The sequence below is a fragment of the Carcharodon carcharias genome, chromosome 8 (assembly GCF_017639515.1).
Source record: "Carcharodon carcharias isolate sCarCar2 chromosome 8, sCarCar2.pri, whole genome shotgun sequence".
Taxonomy (NCBI): Eukaryota; Metazoa; Chordata; class Chondrichthyes; order Lamniformes; family Lamnidae; genus Carcharodon; species Carcharodon carcharias.
The window spans coordinates 89574149-89596568 of record NC_054474.1 but is presented as its reverse complement, the minus strand read 5'-3'; the positions used below and the strand labels follow the sequence as shown (position 1 = coordinate 89596568).

General features: G+C 45.0%; 1 protein-coding gene across 3 annotated transcripts in view; it reads left to right on the top strand.

Annotated features, from left to right (window-relative positions):
• Positions 1–22420, top strand: part of LOC121280741 (dedicator of cytokinesis protein 2-like) — a 627095-nt gene that overhangs the window by 462192 nt on the left and 142483 nt on the right. For all 3 annotated transcript variants that reach the window (XM_041192879.1, XM_041192878.1, XM_041192880.1), the window contains 3 exons: positions 12612–12712; positions 20867–20925; positions 21936–22084. In XM_041192879.1, the coding sequence (XP_041048813.1) occupies positions 12612–12712; positions 20867–20925; positions 21936–22084 (309 nt within the window). The remainder of the gene's footprint in view (positions 1–12611; positions 12713–20866; positions 20926–21935; positions 22085–22420) is intronic.

Below are 22420 nucleotides of genomic sequence, written 5' to 3'. Positions count from 1 at the left end.
TCTGGAACAAAATGCAAACAGCACAAAAACCCTATATTTATGGGAAGGGAGCAGGCCGGAGGGTTACTGGCTAGAAAACCCAGAGGTATGGGTTTCCTGGAGGCTTTGCCGAATCTAAATTTTACATTCCATTTCAGGGCCAGCAGCCAGCTGGATTAAGAAGCTGTTGGGCAGAAGGCTTTTCAGCTGGGTGGCAGAGCAGAGAGGAGGGAGGGGAAAGATGGTCGGCATCTGGGTACATTGGCAGGAGGAGATGAGGATTGGTTGGGAAATGCCGTGTGGGAAAAGAGCTTTCGTCATTTGGATCTGGCAAATCTCACCTTCTTTCACTTGTCTGGTTTTCCAAACCACAGAAAGCCTGGCATTAAATTTAAAGCACAGCTAAAATTTGAGGCATACAGACTCATGAAAATACTTAATTAACGAACCTACTTCTGGACAGCAGGTTAGTTGGCCACCCACTAACCTTCCTAAACTGGACATAGGTGCATTGGAAATGGGTTGGTGTTGGTTTTCACATTTGGAATTTTTAATCCCCAAATCTGTCATGTCATTGTAATGATATAATGCCTTAGGCTTATTTATTGTACAAGACACAAGGCACCAATCTCTCATAAGAGATTGGGTAAACATATTCTGGGTTCATTTATTAAGACACGTGAGAACAGTTACACCTAAGTATAAAACATCAGAGCTCTGCTCAAAGCTAAAGTGAAACAAAGACTGGATCACATGACACCCTTCCCTTCTAGTGATGTCATACTGCATATTACAACACTTACATCCCCTCTCCTGCCCACAATGGGAGATTAAATGAGATTAAATGTCATTGATGGTAATAGAATGAGGACAAGATAGATTGCAACAGATAAGGTAAAGAGGTGATTTTTGACATTTGTTTTATTTGTCATGTGGATGATAACAAATTGAATCCTGTTTTTCGCCTGATTTTATTTCCTGTTGACTTTAATGGAAGGAGCTGAATGGACAAAGCTGTAATTGGCCACAGTAGACTGGTCTGAGTTGTTAACTGATAAAATCACAGAGGGAGATGTTTGAAGTTATATTTGGTAGAATGAAGACCTGAAGGACAAGAGCATTACATGTGCAATTAAACACTATTGGTCAATAGGGGAAGTGAGAGAGATGGTATAAAACCAAAAGAAAGAGCTTATACAAATGCAAAGAATAGTGGAGATCCCACAGACTGGGAGAATCTTGTCAGGAAAGTTAAAACCCATGGAATAAATGGGATAGTGGCTGCATGGATACAAAGTTGGCTGAGTATAAAAAGATAAGTGGTAAATTGTTGCTTTTTGGACTTGAGGAAAGTATACAGAGAGGTTCCTTAGGGGTCAGTTTTAGGACCCCTGCTTTACTTGACTTATCTATTTATTACTCTATCTATTTATTTTGATCTTTGCTTCATCTATACTAATGACCTTGACGTAAGTGTACAGGGTGTACTTTAAAAATTTGCAAATGACACACAACTTGGAAGCATTGGGCACTGTGAGGACGATTGTTATAGACTTCAAGATGACAAAGGTAGGCCGGTGGAATGAGCAGACATGCGGCAGATGGAATTTAATGCAGAGCAGTGTGAAGTTTTGGGAGGAAGAATAAGGAGAAGCAATATAAAATAATGGATAAAATTCTAAAAGGGCACAAGAGCAGAGGCGCCTGAGGATATATGTTCAAAAGTTGTTGAAGGTGGCCGGTCAAGTTGAGAAAGCGGTTAAAAAAATATAAGGGATCATGAATTTTATGTAAAGAGGCAGAGAGAGCAAAAACAAGGAAGTTATGATGAACCTTTCTGAAAGACTGACTCAGCCTCAACTGAAATATCGTGTCCATTTCTGGGTACCTCACTTTAAAAATCATTAAAGTCATTAGAGAGGGTGCACAAAAGATTTACAAGAATAGTTCTTGTAATATAAAGGATTAACTGATGGGGCGTAGATGATGATGTACCACTGACACCAGTCAGTCATGTGTTAGACTCTCAAGAGAGAGATTGGAGTCATGCTTTGGAGCTAAATGCTTCCTCTGTAACTGTTATGAGACAGCAGTTTGTAAAGCTGAGTTATTTAAAATTCCCGTCATGAAGCTATTAATGTATATAATATTATTGGAAAATATATTTCTTTTAAAATAGAGGTTTAGTCTGGGGTGTGTCTTAATTGGATTAAAGACAGCTAATCTGGGTGCCTTGACATGTACTAGTTTTGACATATAAGAGAGATAGTGTACATTTGTATTTTTTGAATAGAGCATTCAAGAAGTGGGGTGAAAACTATTACCTACCTAGTAGATACCAAGCAATAGTTCCTTTCTTTGTGCAATCAGTCCAGTAGCAGACGGTGTTCTCCAAAGGCAGGGTGTGCAGGAATCCATTGCGGACTTTGATTCCATTATTAAAGCCTTTGACACCTAATTTAGCTAGAGGCAAACCTTAGTGATGAAATGAGCATGTTTTAGCAAATGCTCATAATGCCTGGAGAATTAATTCCTAACCAACCTATATCGCCTCGCTAGTTCCTGAGGATACAGGGCACTGAAGGACAAACTAATCTGTGGTTACAGTCATGGGTGTTCGGGATGAGAAACTCTCTGACTTTCTGCAGATTAAAGATTATCTGACATTGGATCAAGTGGTCCAGTATGCAAGGCAGACCAAACTTAGAGCATTTAATCAGGCTATAATTTGTGGTGACTCTGAGGCCTCATATGACATGTAGATTGGGTAGGCCCATGGGCAGCAGCCTCACCCATATGAAAGCTCACCAAACAAACCGCAAGGACGGGAAACTCCACACCTGCAGCTGTTTTGAGATGCTTGTGTTGTGACACGAAGACTCATCATATATGGCAAGACTGCCCAGCAGGGGGTGCAGAATGCTTCCAGTGTGGCAAAACTGGACATTTCAAGAATTTCTGCAAATCCAGTAATTTTAAACAAAGTCGCAAACCAGCAAATATTTACCAAACACATTCCTTTCAAGAAATGGAAAGTCCAGAAAACGACAACGCTACAGAGTTCCTAGGGAAAGTAAATAGTCTTCCCAGGTTACTGCTCAGTAACAGTCCAAGTTCAAGGCTTTGATACTACTTTTAAAATGGGCACTGGAGTTTCTGTTAACATGTTAGCAAATAACCTTGACTGGCTTCAGCCAATGACCCTTCATCCATCAGACATTAAAGGCAGGATTATTGCTCCTCTTAGCTACAAGGGGTGACAAATCGTTGATTCCCTCAATGTTCTTCACAATCAAAGTATATCTCTATTGAATGGTGATGTTGGCATCCTTCTAGGAATCTTAGAAAAACCAGATGATGCTCATCATTTGAATGACTCACTGTCTTACATGCAACGGTCTTCAATCTTCTATTTAGAAGCAGTGAAAATTCAGCCTCCAGGAGCTGAGGAAGTTTATACACTCAGCAGTAAGTTCCTTTCTTTCACAGAGACCCCATCCACTAGGCCCAGGGCAGACATGGAAGTTACAAATCATTCAGTTCTTCATGAAGTAAGGCCAGAGGTGGGAGATACAGAAGACACTGCAGCAGATGATGGCCATCCCCATGAGGACCTGCTCGAATTAAATTGGCTCTTCCTAGAAAGTGATGAGGATGAAACACTTGCAGCAGTGAATGGTCTGTCGGAGGTTGAGATCCTAGAGAATGATTCATCTCTCTAGTTGATAGATGCACCATATGAAGCCCCTATTGTCTTTTTAAGAGAATCAATTGTGCTTTTAATGGCTGAGCAGCATTCAGATCTGACTGATTCTACTGATATATTGCCTGCTTTACCTCTGGTTGTTCATGAAGAGTCTTCCACAGAGAATGCTTTGTCTGAATCCAGGTCAAAGTCCATAAAGGATCACACTGCTAGAGAGCTGGTATCTTTCCAGGGTGAAAGTCAATTGTCAGCAATACTTCAGTCTCAGTTGAAAGTCGTCTTCTCTTCACAGCTGGAGGTCAGCACTGAAGCTACGGCAGAATCTTCAGCACTTCTGAAGCTACAGAATCCTGCACAGTAGCCTTGAGCTCAAGTTGATTGGCTACAGGAAATTTCTCTCATTACAGAAGATGAGGATGCCTTGTCTCCATATTCTCAGCAATTCTTCCCATACCCAAAGCGGAGCAAGCTCACACAGAAAGAAGTGTGGCTTCTTACCACTGCCTACAGAAAGTAGGTGAAATATCATTGGGGAATCACCTCCTCCTCTTGTCCTGATAGTCTTACAGGAAGTTGGTCATTTTTCCTTTGTAATCTAATTGCATTGAAATCTCAGATTTTCAATGCATTCTTAGTCTTTGATATAGTAGTGGATGATACAGCTGTGACAGTGTTCCTTGGAGATAAAGATCATTTCTCTCCTGAAGTTTTTTTACAGAGTCCTTTGGAGCAACAGGTTCCTCTGAGTGTCCTGCGTTCTTCTCTTCTAGTCCCTGAAGGTACAAAGATTGATTATCTTCAGTCTTTCCTTCTGGATCAATCTTTCATTTCAAGATCTTCATTGTCTGTGCAGTTCAGACATCTGGAAATCTATACTCTGCTTTCCAGCTATGCTGACAGCAATGATGCTAAAATGTTGTCCTCCCAGATGCAGAAGAAAGCTCTCATGTTTCCAAGACCTCTTCCCTAAGAGCAGAGAACACTGAGGGAGATTGATCTCCCCCTGCACTGTGATTTGGAGAGGGGAAGAGTAGGAGTTGGAGTTGGCTAGAATCTGTAGTTGTAAAATAGGGAGTCACAGAAATTTTAATGTAAGTAGATAAAAACATAGGCTGGAATTTTCCGGCCCCATTGGTGTCAGGCCGTGGTGGCCTGGGCGAGGGGAGAACAATATGGTGAGAAGGCCAAAAATCAGTTTTACGCCATCGTGAAACCAGTTTGCCTGACCCGTCATTGGTGGGCTGCATTTCCCGCCACCAGATGTCAGGAACATCATTTTAATACATTTGCACCTAATTATAAGACCTAATCACCAGAATCATCCCCCCACATCATATTTACTGCCCACGTTGGGGTGACAGAACAGCATGCTTCATGACTGCCTTTAAGAGGCGTGCACCTGACGACCTGAACTTCGAGGGGAATTTGGAGGTGAGTGCACGTGACCTTGTGCAGCACTCGCGAGCATCGCCTGTCGGGCTTTAAGGAAGAGGCACCATGCATTCACAGGGAGGCTTAAAAAAGTCGCATATTCCCAGCTGGCTTTCAATGCAGTGCCAGGACAAGGGCACCACTGGGGGGTGAGAGCGGTGGTGGGACGGTAATGTGGGGTCAAGGCAGCACAGACTAAAGGAAATGCTCAAGCTCATGGTGGGTTCGGGGGTGGGGTTGAGGAGGTGGGAGGTGGGGTGAGGGAAGCAGCCACGCACTTGGAAAAGCTTGTCAAAAGTGAGACTATCCAGTTGCAGCTCCATTGATATCCTTGGAGTTGGGCCTCTGAAGCTTTTCTGCGCTTTCAAACAACACAAAAACATGAAAGAGCCACCAAATGCCGCAGAAAATTTCACCCCTCGGGTGCAGACTGCAAATTATTGTGCATTTTAGGAGGCAGCAGAGCAATTGCTTGACTGAGCAAGTTGTACAATCCCCTTGTGAAAGGTAGCCATGCCACAGTCACTGGTGGAGGTGCTCAGAGCCCCTTGCAATGTCTTCATTAAGATGTGGGCCAGTCTTCATTGTGGTTCAAGCTAACAGTGCAGCCTTGCAGTGCGGGTTAGGAGAATGCCTGCACTTGAGCTGAGCGCACAGCATGTAGTCCAATGGCTAAAGCTGCTGTCAATTGGAGTGGGATGGAGGTGGGTGGGGTTTTGGGCAGCCAATGGGTGTATTACACACAGGCCATCCAAGTGCAGGCCAGCATCTCCTGCATGCCTGAAGGGGCCTTCAGGCTTAACCTAGAGAGGTTTTTAGGACACCCATTCAAACCCACGTGTGTCTCTCCTGGATACTGCAGGAGGAGAACATCAGGATCATGAAGCCTGGTGATTTAGCGGTATGCCTCATGGCTTACAGAGAGCAGAGAAGAAGAAGAGAATGGCAGAGGTATTTGGCTTGGCAAAGGGAAGAGCACCTCCCTCAAAATGAAGGGGTAGCAGGGCTTGCTGAGCACACAGCTGAAGATCTGCAGAGAGCCGTCACTCGTAGGCGCCTCATAGACCCAAGGTCTATAGATGGCGCCTGTCACTCCTGCAGATGACCGAGAACCAGTGTTGCTGAAGATGCGAGGAACTGGTCGGTCATGTGTGCCACCTGCTGCAGTATTTGGCACTATGGGGATATTGAGGGCATCCACTGCCAGTGACCATGAAAGTGACCATGGTGCTCAATTTTTATGCTATTGGCTCCTTCCAGGGCTACACAAGTGACCTATGCAGATCTTGCAAGCCTCAACACACAAGTGTATCCAGGAGGTCACGGATGCAATGGTAGCGAAGGCACAGAACTTGTGCATTTTGCCCGAGATCAGGAAAACCAGGAAGCAAGAGAACTGGGATTTGCTCAGAACTCAGGTTTTCCACAGGTGCAGGATGCCATCGACTGCACTGATGTGGCATTTAAATCTCCATGGCAACAAACAATCAACTATATCAACCACTAAGAGCTTCTACTTGCTGAGTGTTCAGCTGATGTGCGACCACCACATCCACATTCTATGGGTCTGCGCACCATTCCCAGGGAGTGTCAAAGATCCCTACATCATTAGCAGATCCCTAACATCTTCCAGGATCGAAAGAGGCTACAGGGTTAGGTCCTCGGGGCCAAGGGCTACTGTAAGTAACCTATTTTTTATTTTTCCTGCACCGTGGCTATAAAAAACTACCATGGCTGCAGTTGAAAGACATGTTTGCTATCCTGGAACATAGGGTGCCATAAGAGAACAGGATGGTGCCGGAAATGAGTTCTGTACTAAGGGGAACTGCCTCACAACAGCATTTTAATTGGCTCCTGACCAGGTGACCAGGGTTTTGTGCGGTAACAGTGTAGGCAGTAGAGCTCCTAGCCTGCAAAGAGGGAAGACCTAAACTCCCTCTCTCCTGTGTTTATAAGATTCCAGCAATTCTGCCATAATAGCTAGCTGGCTATCCCTCACATCTCTGTAATCTGCTTTCTCTGAAAAACCCTGTCAAGAGGAAAAGGAGAAAAATCACCAGTAGAGACATTGAAAATCAAGTTTTTCAACCAGCGAACCACAGACTGAAAGTGTTGGGAGACCACCTCGTGTCATCAAAAACAATCTGCAAGGAATTTGGAAAACATCGATCAAAATCAACCCATCTGATCCTGTACTCCGGATTGGTGCTATTGAGCTGTTTTATCTCACCCTTAAAATCCATATTTTGTGTGTCTTGTATGTGTGTGTTTGTTTGTTTATAGGGGTTTAAGAAGGGGTAGAGTTTAAGTTATTGAGTTAGAACTTAGCAATTCATCTTTCTTTCTTTTGCCATTAGTTAAAGATAATTTGTTCAATAAACAGTTATTTACTTGTTAAGTTTTCAAACCTGGTGCTCGTATTCTGTTAATCTAAATTAAACAGTTAGGTAGAATTGGGGCAATCTGGTGGTTTGGTCAAACTTTTCACATTTGTCATGGCTCAGGGACCGGTGGGGCTGATATTACAGCGCACTATCCCCAGTGAGTCGTGAAACTACTAACAGAGGACACGGCTGATGTTACCCTTGCGTCGATCTCAGACTGCAGTGGAGTGAAGGTGTAACAAGGCTCATGCCATAACCTGGACTTTGGTGGAGCAAATGATAGACATTTTGAAAATGAGGTTCCGGTGCCTCGACAGGTCCAGTGGAGCTCTGCAATACAGTCTCCGGATGGTATCACGCATGTCGCTCGCTGCGTGCTCCACAACCTGGCACTGCAACAGGGAGAGGACCCAGCTGAGGAGAAGGTGGAAGAGCTTCACATATCCTCTGATGAGGAGCATTGAAGGGGTTGGCAATCATGAGGTCCTCGAAGGTGAGAATGCAGGCAATGAGGCGATTGCGCTGGCCAGATGAGGTCAGTATGCTCAGGAGTCCCTTATAGCTGCAAGATTCGTGAAGAATGATGATGAGATGCAATGAGGACAGTCCTGACACCCTCACCTTGCACCTGTACATGCTTGACTCCTGTCTGGCTGATGGCAGCGCCCATAACCTTATTACTCAGGCTCGTGTCATGGAGACACAGTGGAGGATGATGACAACATGAAGTGAGGAAACTCCATCAATCATCACGTAAACTCTGTGAATGTCTGACTCTTGTCTGGCTGAGGGCAGCTCGCTTGCGCTCTGTGATTAGCATCATATCATGGAGATGCAACAATGAAACTTGAAATGCCAATCGTCCTTTGTCAGCCTTCAGCACCTGACCCCTTCAGGAGCATAGCGTCACCAGTCACAGATGCTGAAGAGGTGGGGGGGGGGGGGCGGTCAGCCCCACCTTAAAAGTGCTGAGAGCACAGAGAGAGAATGACAGAATTCTGTGATGCCTGCCCACGACATTCTGGCAGCAATGACAAGCACCATCGAGGTGCAGGCATGACTAATGTGTTCAGTGAGTGTGAAGCCGGACCATCACTTTGGTCTGAAGGTTACACACCACACAGGGAAGAGGCCCTGGACTGAGACACCTGCCTTTATCTTGTGCAGGAACCAAGGTTTCACATCTGAGCGACATGAACACTACTAATCATACCAAGGAGCCATAGGCAGGGAGACACTCTTGGGAGTTTATTTACAATAACAAATATTATGTACAACTGATTAATGCCGGTGCCCACATGGTGAAACTACATCATCTTAACCTTCCTAATACTGCCACTACATCTTGGTGCGCCTTGGGCATCCACAGTGGAGGAGAAGGCAGCCTGCTGACTACTACACCCTGTCTGTGATGACCTTGGTGGGTGTCCTCTGGAGAGCTGAGACCTGGAGGGCCCCGGCCTGCTTTTGGGGTCCTACTGTGTGACAGTGACACCCGCCTCGTCCTGCGGAGCTGGAGCTGCTGGGTTCACAAAAAGAGGGGATTTGGATGGGCCGGACATGCCTGGAGTCACCTGGGTGGATGATCCCGGGCTGTGCACCTGCTGATCCTCCTCCCTATGGGTGCCCGAAGGCCCCTGGCTGACTCCTTGAGGAGAAGGGGAAGCTGGAGTGAGATCGAGTGCACCGCCCTCTTGCATTCACACTGCTGGAGGCCAACTATAGCATCAGCAACGGAGTTTAGCCGATGTCCTGGACCAAGGTCTTCATGGCGGCTGCCATCCTACCAGTACTGATCTCGGTGCATTGGGATACTGGTGCTATCACCTCAGCTTGAAGATGACGGACTCCTCTCTCCTGCCTTGCAACCTAAGGAGTGATGTTACCGAGCTTGCCTTTGCAGCTCCCACAACTGAGGTATGACCGAGTCCAGAGGCTCATCATCTGACTCGGACTCTGCAGATTTCTGGCCTCCAGCAGTTCTCCTCGTGCCAGAAACCTGAGGAGTCTCTGCCGCCGCCTGCTGTAGATCAGGGAGTGCGATGTGCTCACCAGAATGTGACTCCAAACCTACTCTAGAGCTAGGTCCCACTGAGGGTGTGCATCAGTGCTGTGACTGGTCTTCAATGAGAGTGTCATCAGATTCCTCTTCAGATGTCTCTTTGGGGCTTGAGTTGAGGGACTGAGTCGTGGACCCCCTTGGCTGCTTCCCGGATGTGCCTGCAAAAGCAAGGAGAGATAATTAGTGCATGGCAGGGGACTGCGGAACAGGGGAACTGACTCACGGAATTTTTGTCTGATGGATATTGCACTGCTGGATCTTTACTTTGTTGAGCACCACTGGCCTCATTGTCAACACAGGAATGATCCAGATCTTTGCCGGCCAGCTGGATGACTCTATGTTCAAAGTCTGTGAGGACCTTGATGTCAGGCGCTCCTCCTGCGACCTCTCCCTTTTGTTGTGCGCCAGCTTGTTCTGCATGAAGACAGATGGAGAGAGTGAAAGCAGGACGCCTGCTAGGCCAGTTGCGAAGGATGGCTGGCTGGCTTGTATGGGTGGTGAGTGATGTCATCAATGGGATGAGGACACAGTCTGCAGTGCAAATGAAGGTGAGTGTGAGAGAGAGTGAAAAGTGATGTCCCTTGAATTGTTAGTAAGTGAGATCTCTGGATGTGTGATGGATTTATGAATGTGTGAGTTGAGAATGATGAAAAGAGTGACTTATCCTCTTTTGGCACTGGGTGGCTGTCCTCTTTTGCAGGGCATTGGTGCTGACTACCGCTGCCACTGCCTCCCATACTGGATTTGTCACCTTGCTTGTTGGTCTTTGCCCAGAGAGGGGGTAGAGGACTTCATGGCAGGCCAGTAGGCTCCAGAGGGAGGCATCTCTAAATTTAGGGGCAGCATGGCAACCCTTTGGCAACCATGACTTTGTAGCAGCTTTCAATCCCTTAGTGAGAGCTAGCTCTGTGCAGGGGTGTCCTTTAAATATAGTTCCCAGATTACTGAAGGCCTGAGGTGATGGCGGGGCGAGCGAATTAGAGGCTGCCCTGTCAATGATCGAAGGCTTGTTTCCCAGAAATGCATTATTAATGAGGTGGGAATGGGTCGGTAAGGTGTGAATATCCAGCATTGCGGCCGGCGGGCAAAACATCCTTTTTCCCATCTGCTACCGCACTTTGTGCAAATCTGGGATGATTCTGCCTGTAGTTTCATGTTATTGTTAAAAGGTAGGAGAGTGTAGAGAGTATAAAGGGTTAAGAGATGGGATATGGTCATTTATGACGTAGATGATGATGTACCAGTGACACCGGTTAGCAATGTGTTAGACACTCGAGAGTGATTGGAATCATGCCTAGGAGCTATGTGCTACTCTGTATCCTTTTTAGATGTAGTACTAATAAGTAAGTGTTAAGCAGATACCAGAGTACATCTACAGTTTGTCTAAGAACCAAGTCCCACACCTAGAGTCCAAGATAGAAGTACCCAATCTTAGAACAGTTCCACTGATGAGGGATTTAGTTGCATGGATAGATTTGAGAAGTTGGGCATATTTTCCTTAGAGAGAAGCAGGTTGAAAGGAAACTTGATAGAGATATTCAGAATCATGAGGAGTCTGAACAGCGTAGATAGGGAGAAACTTTTCTTGTTGGCGGAAGGGTTGAATACTAGAAGACACCGATTTAAGGTGAATTGCAAAAAAAAAGCAGTACGAGGAAATACATTTTTATGCAGTGGGTTGTTAAGACCTGGAATACACTGCCTGAGTGTTTAGAGGAGGCAGGTTTAGTCAACTCTTTCAAAAGAGAATTGGATGATTATCCGAAGAGAAAATATTTGCAGGACCAAGAGGAAAGGGCCACCTCCTGTGCTGTAACCATTCTATGATTGCATGAAGATTTGCTGATGACACCAAGTTAGATTGCACAGTAAATAATGTAGATGGCAGTGGAAAGTTGCATAGGGTATTAATAGATTAAGTGATTAGTAAAACTATGGCAGATGAAGTCCAATATAGGGAAGTTTGAGGCCATCTACTTTGGACCCAAGAATCAGGGTCCCCTCTCAATGGTGAACAGTTAGTCATTGTGGAGCAGCAGAGAGATTTCTGGGTTCATATATAGAAATCACTAAAAGTTTGTGGGCTGGTGCACAAAATTATTAAAAAGTTCAATGGATGTTAGTCTTCATCTCAAGAGAGGCAGAATACAAATGGATAGAGGTTATGCTGCAGTTGTCTTGAATTCTGGTTACACACCTCTTAGAGTACTGTGTCCGGCTCTAGCACTGCACCTCAGGAAAGATTCCTTGGGAAATGCAACAAAGAAAAACCAGAATGACACATGGGTTTAAAAGATTCAATCTGAATACTGGTTCCATAGACTAGACTCGTTTTCCCATAGAAGATTTAAAGGGTGATCCAATTGTATGGTTTATGGTGATTGAATGATACAATAGGATAGATACAGGGAAATGTTTTCCTCTAGTGGGGGACTTCATTACAAGGGGGATTATCCTAAAAATTAGAGCTGGGCCGCCCAATGGTGTTGTCAGGGAGACTATCTTCACATAAAGGATAGTGGAAATCTAGAATGTTCTCCCCCTGCAAGCTATTGGGGTTAGATGAATTGATAATTTCAAAGCCAACGTTAGTAGACTTTTGTTAGATAAAGGCATTAAAGGATATGGATCCAAGATAACTAAATGAAGTTAAGTTACAGACCAGCCAGGATCTAACTGAATTGTAGAGAAAGCTCAAGGGGTTGACTGGCTTACTTGTATCCCCATGTTTCCAGCAAACCCATGACTATATTTCTTCGGACATCTGTTGTTCCCTGTTTAATGCCAACTCATTATAAAATAATTAACCTGGGAACACACTAAAATATAACAATCTTCTATAACAAATGTGAAATTGAAATATTATGACAATTAGGCTGATGGGAGCGTATTTTTATTATATTGTTTTAAAAAATGCCAACTTTTCTGAATAATTCAAAATACTAAGCTAGGACATTACATTGAGATGTTACTTAAATAGTGATGGTTTTGATATGCAATAAAATTTAATTACGTTTCTGTGTAATTTTAACTGTGTGTTTGTCTGCAGTTGTGGAATAATTACTTCCATCTGGCCGTAAGCTTCATTACCCAAGATTCACTGCAGCTGGAACATTTTTCTCAGGCAAAATGCACCAAAATCTTGAACAAGTGAGTTGTGTTCATTAATGTTTTGTTATTTAGTCCCAGCTATGACTCTCTTACACTGAGGAGAAGCAACAATGAAACAGGAAAAATATATTCAGTTCCAGCTCTTCTGACAGACCAGGCCAGCAGTCCAAAATGGATACAAGAGGGCCTGGACAATTCAGGCTTAAAGCCTTAATAGCCTAGCCCTATTTGCACTCACACTTCTTACTTGCTAGTTTGTCTACATTTATGCTGTGGGTCTGGATGTTTGAAAAGCTCTTCTTAGAGTTGAGGTTTTGAGTCCTCATGACCCTTCAACAGAACTGAGTGAATCTTAGGAAAGGGGTGCAATATAAGCTGGTTTAAGGTTGGGGGGGGGGTGGGGGAGAGAAGTGGGGAGGTGGTGGTGTGGTTGTAGGGACAAGCAAGCAGTGATATGAGCAGATCATCAAAAGATGTCACAGACAAAAGAACAAAAGAACACAGAGGCGTTGATGGTGGTGATATTATCTAAACGAATGTGCTAATTAAGAATGGATGGTAGTGCACTCAAGGTACAGCTGTAGTGGGGGTGGGGTGGAAAGGCTGACAGGGCATAAAAGATTTAAAAATAATGGAAATAGGTGGGAAAAGAAAAATCTATTTACATAATTGGAAAAAACAAAAGGAAGGGGGAAGAAACAGAAAGGGGGTGGGGATGGAGGAGGGAGTTCAAGAAACAAAGTTGTTGAATTCAATATTCAGTCCGGAAGGCTGTAAAGTGTCTAGTTGGAAGATGAGGTGCTGTTCCTCCAGTTTGCGTTGGGCTTCACTGGAACAATGCAGCAAGCCAAGGACAGACATGTGGGCAAGAGAGCAGGGTGGAGTGTTAAAATGGCAAGCAACAGGGAGGTTTGGGTCATTCTTGCGGACAGACCGCAGGTGTCCTGCAAAGCGGTCGCCCAGTTTCCGTTTGGTCTCTCCAATGTAGAGGAGACCACATTGGGAGCAACGAATGCAGTAGAATAAGTTGGGGGAAATGCAAATGAAATGCTGCTTCACTTGAAAGGAGTGTTTGGGCCCTTGGATGGTGAGGAGAGAGGAAGTGAAGGGGCAGGTGTTGCATCTTTTGCGTGGGCATGGGGAGGTGCCATAGGTGGGGGTTGAGGAGTAGGGGGTGATGGAGGATTCCTCAGTTCTGTTGAAGGGTCATGAGGAATCGAAACATCAACTCTTTTCTTCTCCGCCGATGCTGCCAGACCTGCTGAGGATTTCCAGGTAATTCTGTTTTTGTTTTGGATTTCCAGCATCCACAGTTTTTTGTTTTTATCTCTTTGTTTAATTGACTGCCACTCCTCTTCAAGGAATGCCTACCTTGAAGAAGTTCTGTTCCTCTCTGCGACAAGATTTCCGTATCTCTCTTTTGCCTTGTTCACCTTTATTGCTTTCCATTTCTCTCCTAGTTTTTGACAAGGTGTTTACTAAAACCCGCTTTCACAGCCATATCTCCTTTCTCAGTGACTGTCTCCGTCTCCGACTTACCCCACGTGGATTTCAACTGAAATTCCATCCCTCTTGTTTCGAACCCACCCAGAATTACAGGTATCTCCGGGACATAAAACGTTTCTCAGACTGCTGTTCCCTTCACATTCTGAGATCCACACTCAGTGCCATGCACCGCCATATGAACATACTCGACCTCTCCCTCCAGCAGCACCGGCGCACCCTTTTTCAAAGCTGCGCGTGCTCCCAGTTTCATTTTATTCTTCGTCTCATCCGACGCCTCAACAAGAAACTTTTGCTCTTTCTCTCAAGTGCTAAGGAACGCAAGCTCCAACAACTCATTGACACCAACACCCATCTAGGACCCTCCACCCCAGCCTGTCCCTCTGTCCCCACCCCATCTTCCAATCCCAACCCCGGCCGTGTATTCACTATACCCCCTGACTTTCCCCTCTCCGACGCTGAACGTTCAGTGCTCAGCAAAGGACTTAGTTTCATACCCTTACGCCCTCATCTCAATGAATTTCGGGCTCGGCATGATGCTGAACTCTTCTTCCGCCGTCTTCGTCTCCGGGCTCACTTCTTTGGGCAGGAGTCCTCTCCCCGTTCAACGGATCCTTTTACCCACCTCCAATATTCTCCCTCCACCTGGACCCCTCCCTCTGGATTCTTACCTTCTCTCGATCTTTTCATTGAGAACTGTCGGCGCGACATTAGTCGTCTCAATTTCTCTGCTCCTCTCACCCATTCTAATCTCTCTCTCTCTGAACTTACTGCACTCCATTCCCTCAGGTCCAACCCTGACATTGTCATCAAACCCGCTGACAAGGGTGGTGCTGTTGTTGTCTGGCGCACTGACCTCTACCTCGCGGAGGCTGAGCGTCAACTCGCAGACACTTCCTCCTACCTCTTCCTGGACCATGACCCCACCACTGAACATCAAGCCATTGCTTCCAGGACTGTCACTGACCTCATCTCCTCTGGAGATCTTCCTCCCACAGCTTCCAACCTGATAGTTGCCCAACCTCGGATGGCCCACTTCTACCTCCTAACCAAAATCCACAAACAGAACTGTCCTGGTAGACTGATCATGTCAGCTTGCTCCTGCCCCACGGAACTCATTTCTCATTATCTTGACTCCCTTCTCTCTCCCCTTGTCCAGTCCCTTCCCACTACATCCGTGATTCCTCTGACACCTTACGTCACATCAACAATTTCCAGTTACCTGGCCCCAACCGCTTCCTCTTCACCATGGACGTCCAATCCCTCTACACCTCCATCCCCCACCAGGATGGTCTGAGGGCCCTTAGCTTCTTTTTCGAACAGAGGCCCAAACAATCCACATCCACCACTACTCTCCTCCGTCTGGCTGAACTTGTTCTCACACTGAACAATTTTTCTTTCAACTCCTCTCACTTCCTCCAAATAAAAGGTGTGGCTATGGGTACCCGCATGGGCCCCAGCTATGCCTGTCTCTTTATGGGGTATGTGGAACATTCCTTGTTCCAGTCCTACTCCGGCCCCCCTCCACAACTCTTTCTCTGGTACATCGATGATTACTTCGGTGCTGCTTCATGCTCTCATCGGGACTTGTAAAAATTTATTAATTTTGCTTCCAATCTCCACCCCTCCATCATTTTCACATGGTCCATCTCTGACATTTGGCTTCCCTTCCTTGACCTCTCTGTCTCAATCTCTGGTGATAGACTGTCCAACAATATCTATTACAAGCCTACCGACTCCCACAGTTACCTTGACTATAGCTCCTCACAGCCCGCTTCCTGTAAGGACTCCATCCCATTCTCTCAGTTCCTTCGCCTCTGTCGCATCTGTTCTGATGATGGTACCTTCAAAAACAGTTTCTCTGACATGTCCTCCTTCTTCGTTAACCAAGGTTTTCCACCCACGGTCGTTGACAGGGCCCTCAACCGTGTCCGGCCCATCTCCCGCGCATCCACCCTCATGCCTTCTCCTCCCTCCCAAAAACATGATAGGGTCCCCCTTGTCCTCACTTATCACCCTACCAGCCTCCACATTCAAAGGATCATCCTCCGCCATTTCCGCCAACTCCAGCATGATGCCACCACCAAACACATCTTCCCTGCACCCCCTCTGGTGGCATTCCATAGGGATCGTTCCCTCCGGGACACTGTGGTCCACTCCTCCATCACCCGCTACTCCTCAACCCCCACCTATGGCACCTCCCCATGCCCACACAAAAGATGCAACACCTGCCCCTTCACTTCCTCTCTCCTCACCGTTCAAGGGCCCAAACACTCCTTTCAAGTGAAGCAGTATTTCACTTGCATTTCCCCCAACTTAGTCTACTGCATTTGTTGCTCCCAATGTGGTCTCCTCTACATTGGAGAGACCAAACGGAAACTGGGCGACCGCTTTGCAGAACACCTGCGGTCTGTCCGCAAGAATGACCCAAACCTCCCTGTCGCTTGCCATTTTAACACCCCACCCTGCTCTCTTGCCCACATGTCTGTCCTTGGCTTGCTGCATTGTTCCAGTGAAGCCCAACGCAAACTGGAGGAACAGCACCTCATCTCCCAACTAGGCACTTTACAGCCTTCCGGACTGAATATTGAATTCAACTCCCTCCTTTATCCCTACCCCCTATCTGTTTCTTCCCCCTTCCTTTTGTTTTTTCCAATAATGTAAATAGATTTTTCTTTTCCCACCTATTTCCATTATTTTTAAATCTTTTATGCCCTGTTAGCCTTTCCACCCCACCCCCACTAGAGCTGCACTTTGAGTGTCCTACCATCCATTCTTAATTAGCACATTCATTTAGATAATATCACCACCATCAACGCCTCTGTGTTCTTTTGTTCTTTTGTCTGTGACATCTTTTGATGATCTGCTCGTATCACTGCTTGCTTGTCCCTATAACCACACCCCCTCCACTTCTCTCCCCCACCACTCCCCCCAACCTTAAACCAGCTTATATTGCACCCCTTTCCTAAGATTCACTCAGTTCTGTTGAAGGGTCATGAGGACTCGAACATCAACTCTTTTCTTCTCCGCCGATGCTGCCAGACCTGCTGAATTTTTCCAGGTAATTCTGTTTTTGTTTTGGATTTCCAGCATCCGCAGTTTTTTGTTTTTATATCTTCTTATACTTGTTGACTCATTGGTGGATTGATTACTTTTGTCACCTCTGGAATGGATTATTTTAATGTTCTCATAATTGGCCTCCTATCCTCCAACCTCTGTATCCTATTTTCCTTTCACCCAGCACTCCTTCACTTTTGATCTATATTGGTTTCTCGTCCTTCGAAATCTCCCATTTAACATTTTTATGCTTGCATTTAAATGTTTTCATGGTCTCATCTCTCCATATCACCTTCAACCCTCCAGCATCTCCAAAAATTCTCCATATCTCTTATTCCCTATTCCCTTTCTTTGTCTCACCATTTGTGACCAAGGTCATCTCAGCCCCACACCATGGAATTCCCTCTTTAGCCCTGCCATTCCTTCACCTTCTACTTCTTCTTTAAAGATTCTCTTTAAAACTCACCACTCGGACCAAGCTTTTGGTCACCTAATCTTCACTAAATTTATTTTGGCTCGGCATAGGATTGTTTTGCCTGATTACGCCTCTTTGACATAGCTTGTTTTTTTTAATGTATTAATGATATGGTAAAACACCAGTTTTTGATGTTAAATGCAAAACCAGAATGTCAAGATTGGTTAGTTATAAATGAATGGAAATTTCATGTTGGCAAATTAGTGGGACATAGATTTATTGGAGCTGAATTTTAGGTGCCCCTGCCAGTGTGTTTTTAGCAGAAAGGCATTAAAATAGGGTGGATACCTAGCTCACCCCCATAACACAGTAGGTGGGCAGGCACCAAAATCAGCAGCCTGTTTAAAAAATTAAGGGTCATTTGAGTTTTTTAACAAGTTAATTGACCCTAATAATATGCTGCCCATGCCATAATGTGGTCGACATGGGCAGGTGGACAGGAGTGGGCAACCTGTTTTTAAAAAAAAAAGTTTTTTCAAGGGTGGGGTGGTACTGTCATTGAGGGGTGTCCTTTACGCATCGGGGTCAACCCCTCCAAGATAGTACTTCTTTCCTTCCTACCTGCTTGTTCTCTAAAACTCACCCCCAAGTCCCTCACCCTCCTCCCTAAGTTGGGCAAACCCTCCCTGCCCAATACCCTGGGCATATCTCACTCTGGGATTCATTGTCCCTTCTTCTCGGAGCTTGTTGCCTACTACTGAGCTCTTGGTACTGCCAGGAGTAATGGAGCTGCTGGCTAATTGGATTGGTCAGCAGCTCCCAAGGTGGGACTTCCTCCCCAATGAGTGGTGGAAGCCTCATAGTTAGCCAAGTAAACCTGCCCACAGCAAGTTATGGCTTGCACAGAATGAGTCAGCTTCTCGTTGACTTTCCTTTGAGGGGGCAAGGCATCCACCCTTGCGCCCTGCCCCATAAGATTTTAGCCCATACCTTGTACATGCCCATGAACCATCATGCTATTATATTGATAAACAAGAAACTTGGCCACCTGCTCTATTCAGCAATGGACTCTACTCCATCTACTTATTTTCAACTGGGATAGTTTTGCATATATATTCCCTGAATAATTAATCAAACCAAACTGCAGAATATTCATCCATTCCTGCATTAACACTATTCTATCCTGACACTCCTGCTGGGCCTTGTCAGTGCATGAGCTATCTTGGCTATGGAGTATTTAAAATCTTAGTTGAAATTTTGCCATGATCCTCAATCCTGTCACTGAGATAGTAATTACCTGGCTAATGATGGAATCCATTAATTAATGCTGCAGGGTTGGTTAGCTCAGTTGGCTGGATTGCTGGTTTGTGATGCAGAGTGATGCCAAAATGTAGGTTCAATTCCTGTGAGGTCATCCATGAAGGCCCCACATTCTCAACCTCACTTCTTGCCTGAGGTGTGGTGACCCTCAGGGTAAACTCACAGCCAGTTGCCTCTCTCTAATGAGGGAGCAGCTTATGGTCCCCTGGGACTACAGCAATTTTCATTAATTAATGCCATAGGCTGGATCTTGCTGGAAACTCCCAGCAAATTTGGGAGTTAAAAGATAAACTGTGAGTTGTGAATTTTCTGGTCAGTTTACATTGTTCCACCATTCATTTCACACAATTAATATTTTGCCCTTATCCGTCTTGGTATTTTTAAAAAACCTATAGGATTTGCACATTAATTGCCCATTAAATTCACTGCAGCGAGTTAAGGCTGGAACTTAACAGCAGAAGTACCTTTCTAACAATGGGATAGCTATTAATGCAATTATCGATCAACCTCTCTGGCCTAGAAAGGGAGCAATTTACTGTTCAATCTCCTTGCTGCACATTGACAATTGTCAGTCGGGATGGATGCAATGAATTAATGCTCCTAGCTCAGGGTTTCACATGATAGGAGTGCATACATAGAACAGGTGACAGACTGTTCTGTGTGGTTTTTCTCCCATTTATTGGATGGACAGAAAATCACATAGACTGCTGCAACCCCTAATCTATCTCATAGTTTATTCATGACTGAACCAAAGAAAAAAAAAGAAAGATTTGCACTAAAGTGCATCTGTCACAACCTCAGATTGTCCTAATGTGACTTACAGCAATTTTTTTAAAAAGTTATTGTCACTGTTATAGTGCAGGAAATGCAGCAGCTAATTTGCAAGCAGCAAGGTCCCATACACAGCGATGTGATAATGAGTAGATAATCTGTTTCAGTAATGCTGTTTGAGGGATAATATTGGCAAGAGTTCCACTTTGAAATAGTACTATGGAATCTTCTGCCATCCGCCACTTGAGAGAGCAGATGAGGCCTCAGTTTGACATCTCATCTGAAGGACAGTACCTCTGAGAGTGCAACAGACTGTGGGCTGAAATCTCTGGAGTGGGACTTGAACTCATGACTTTCTGAATCTGAGGCAAGGTGCTGCCATAGCCAAGAGGCTGACAGCTGTAGCAAAGGCTGATACCAGTCCCGATTGCATATTCACAGTCCTGCTTAAGCAGCCTTCTTAAATCTGCCTCTCAGTTTAAAAAGAACCATTCCCCCTTGGAGATTCAGAATTAAAACTGCAGAATCTCTTGGGTGAATGGCTGAGAAATAAATCTCTGCAATTGTCCTTGTATAGATGGTCTCTTGTCTTACCTTTGCTGCTTTTTCACTGGGCTTCTGGCTGGAACGCCTCTTGCAGCTGAGGAGAAGATAAGCATGGTGTTGATAATATACAGAATAGGAGCAGAAGTAGGTAATATGGCCACCAGCACCTAATCTGCCATTCAATAAGATTATGGGCAAACTCCTACATCAACTCTACTTTCTCATTCTATCCTCACATCTCTTGGTATCCAAAAAATCCATTGTTCTCAGTTTTAAATCTACTCAACAACTGAGCATCTACTGTCCTCTAGGATAAAGAATTCCAAGAATTCATAACGTTCTGAGTGAAGGAATTTTTTCTCATCTCAGTCTTAAATGAATAACCCTTATCCTGAGACCTATTGGTAAAAAATAATGACCAGTGAATAAATCAGTACCACAAGACAACCTGCTATCCTAAAGGATGGCAGATACCATGGAGAGGGAGTGGTGGTTACAATGGGTTAAATTGTCAGAAAAATGTTTAATTATAGTTTTTCGTAGTTGTACAATAAAGTAAATGAAAACACTGTTTCTTTCAGATACGGAGATATGAGGCGCCTAATTGGATTCAACATCCGTGACATGTGGTACAAGCTTGGTGAGTGAAATGTTGTTTCATAATTGTTTTGAATGAAGTTACTTTTCAACTGTTTTGACAGTTACTGCACATTAACTCACTGACTTAGTCACTGCATGCTCCACCCATTGTGGTATTGAGCTACAAAGACCCCATCCAGCTCCCCTGTCTGTGTGGAGTGGCCATTGCTCTCAGCTAGGACAGTGATGGCAACATTACAAGGGCCTGACTATCTTTAGGTTAGGGAAGGGTAAAAAAAATCAGCCAGAGTTCCAAGCTCGGGTTATGACTGAATGGGACCAAGGTTCTCACCCCTGATCATCACCCACTGGGACTAAAGGTCTCGCCCCTAATCATCTCCCACTGGGACTAAGGGTCTCACGCCTGATGAACTCCCATTGGGACTAAAGGTCTTACTCCTGATCATCTCCCACTGGGACTAAGGGTCTCACCCCTGGTCATCACCCAGTGGAAGTAAGGGTCTCAATCCTGGTCATCACCCAGTGGAAGTAAGGGTCTCACTCCTGGTCATCACCCAGTGGAAGTAAGAGTCTCATTCCTGATCATCACCCATTGGAAGTAAGGGTCCCATTCTTGATCATCACCCACTGGGTCTAAGGGTCTCATCCCTGATCATCGCCCACTGGGACTAAGGGTCTCACCCCTGATCATCTCCCAGTGGGAACAAACTCTCTGCCTCAATAGCCGTTTATCCTTCAGAAAAGCACGCTCCAGTAAGGTGGCAGGGGAACAGGATGTGGCTGTAATGCTTCCACAATAACCATGATCCTTTGTCTAAGAACACACATTGGGAACAGTTACTCAGGTTAATCAGGGAATGGTGACCAGCACCCATGGGACTGAGTAAGCAGTTTCAGAAGCGGATAGAAGAGAATCAGGAACAAAAACTCATGGAAGTTAGTTCTAATAAACAATATAGCCAGCATTAAAGATTGAGATCAGCTTGTAGTGAGGAATATTTCCAGGCATGTAGTTTTCTAATCAGATTTTATTTATATTTTGAATGACAGCGCAAAACAAGATCCACTTCATCCCAGAGATGGTTGGCCCAATCCTTGAAATGACCCTGATTCCAGAGATTGAGCTCCGCAAAGCCACAATTCCAATCTTCTTTGACATGATGTTGTGCGAGTATGCTATGTTCAATAAGTTTAGGAAGGTATGAAGGAAGATGAATCACCATTTCCTATTCTGTAGGAAGCCGTATGTTGGGAGATATTTAAAGGTCATAAGATAGTTAAAGGGGCATGGGTTCCAAGAATCTTTCTTTCGTAAATGGAACCAAAGAAGGCAGTGGGGTGGATGGAGTGATGCCTATCCACTGGAAGTTTATAATGAGGATAGTATCAGTAATTTCAGCTGGCTCAGCAAGATCTCTTGCATTAAATAGCTGTGCTTGTGGATGTGAGTTTTTAACGATGGATGAGACTACATCTGTCTGAACACACATCAAATTTGTATTGTTGGAACACAGGAAAACATAGAGGCATGGAAC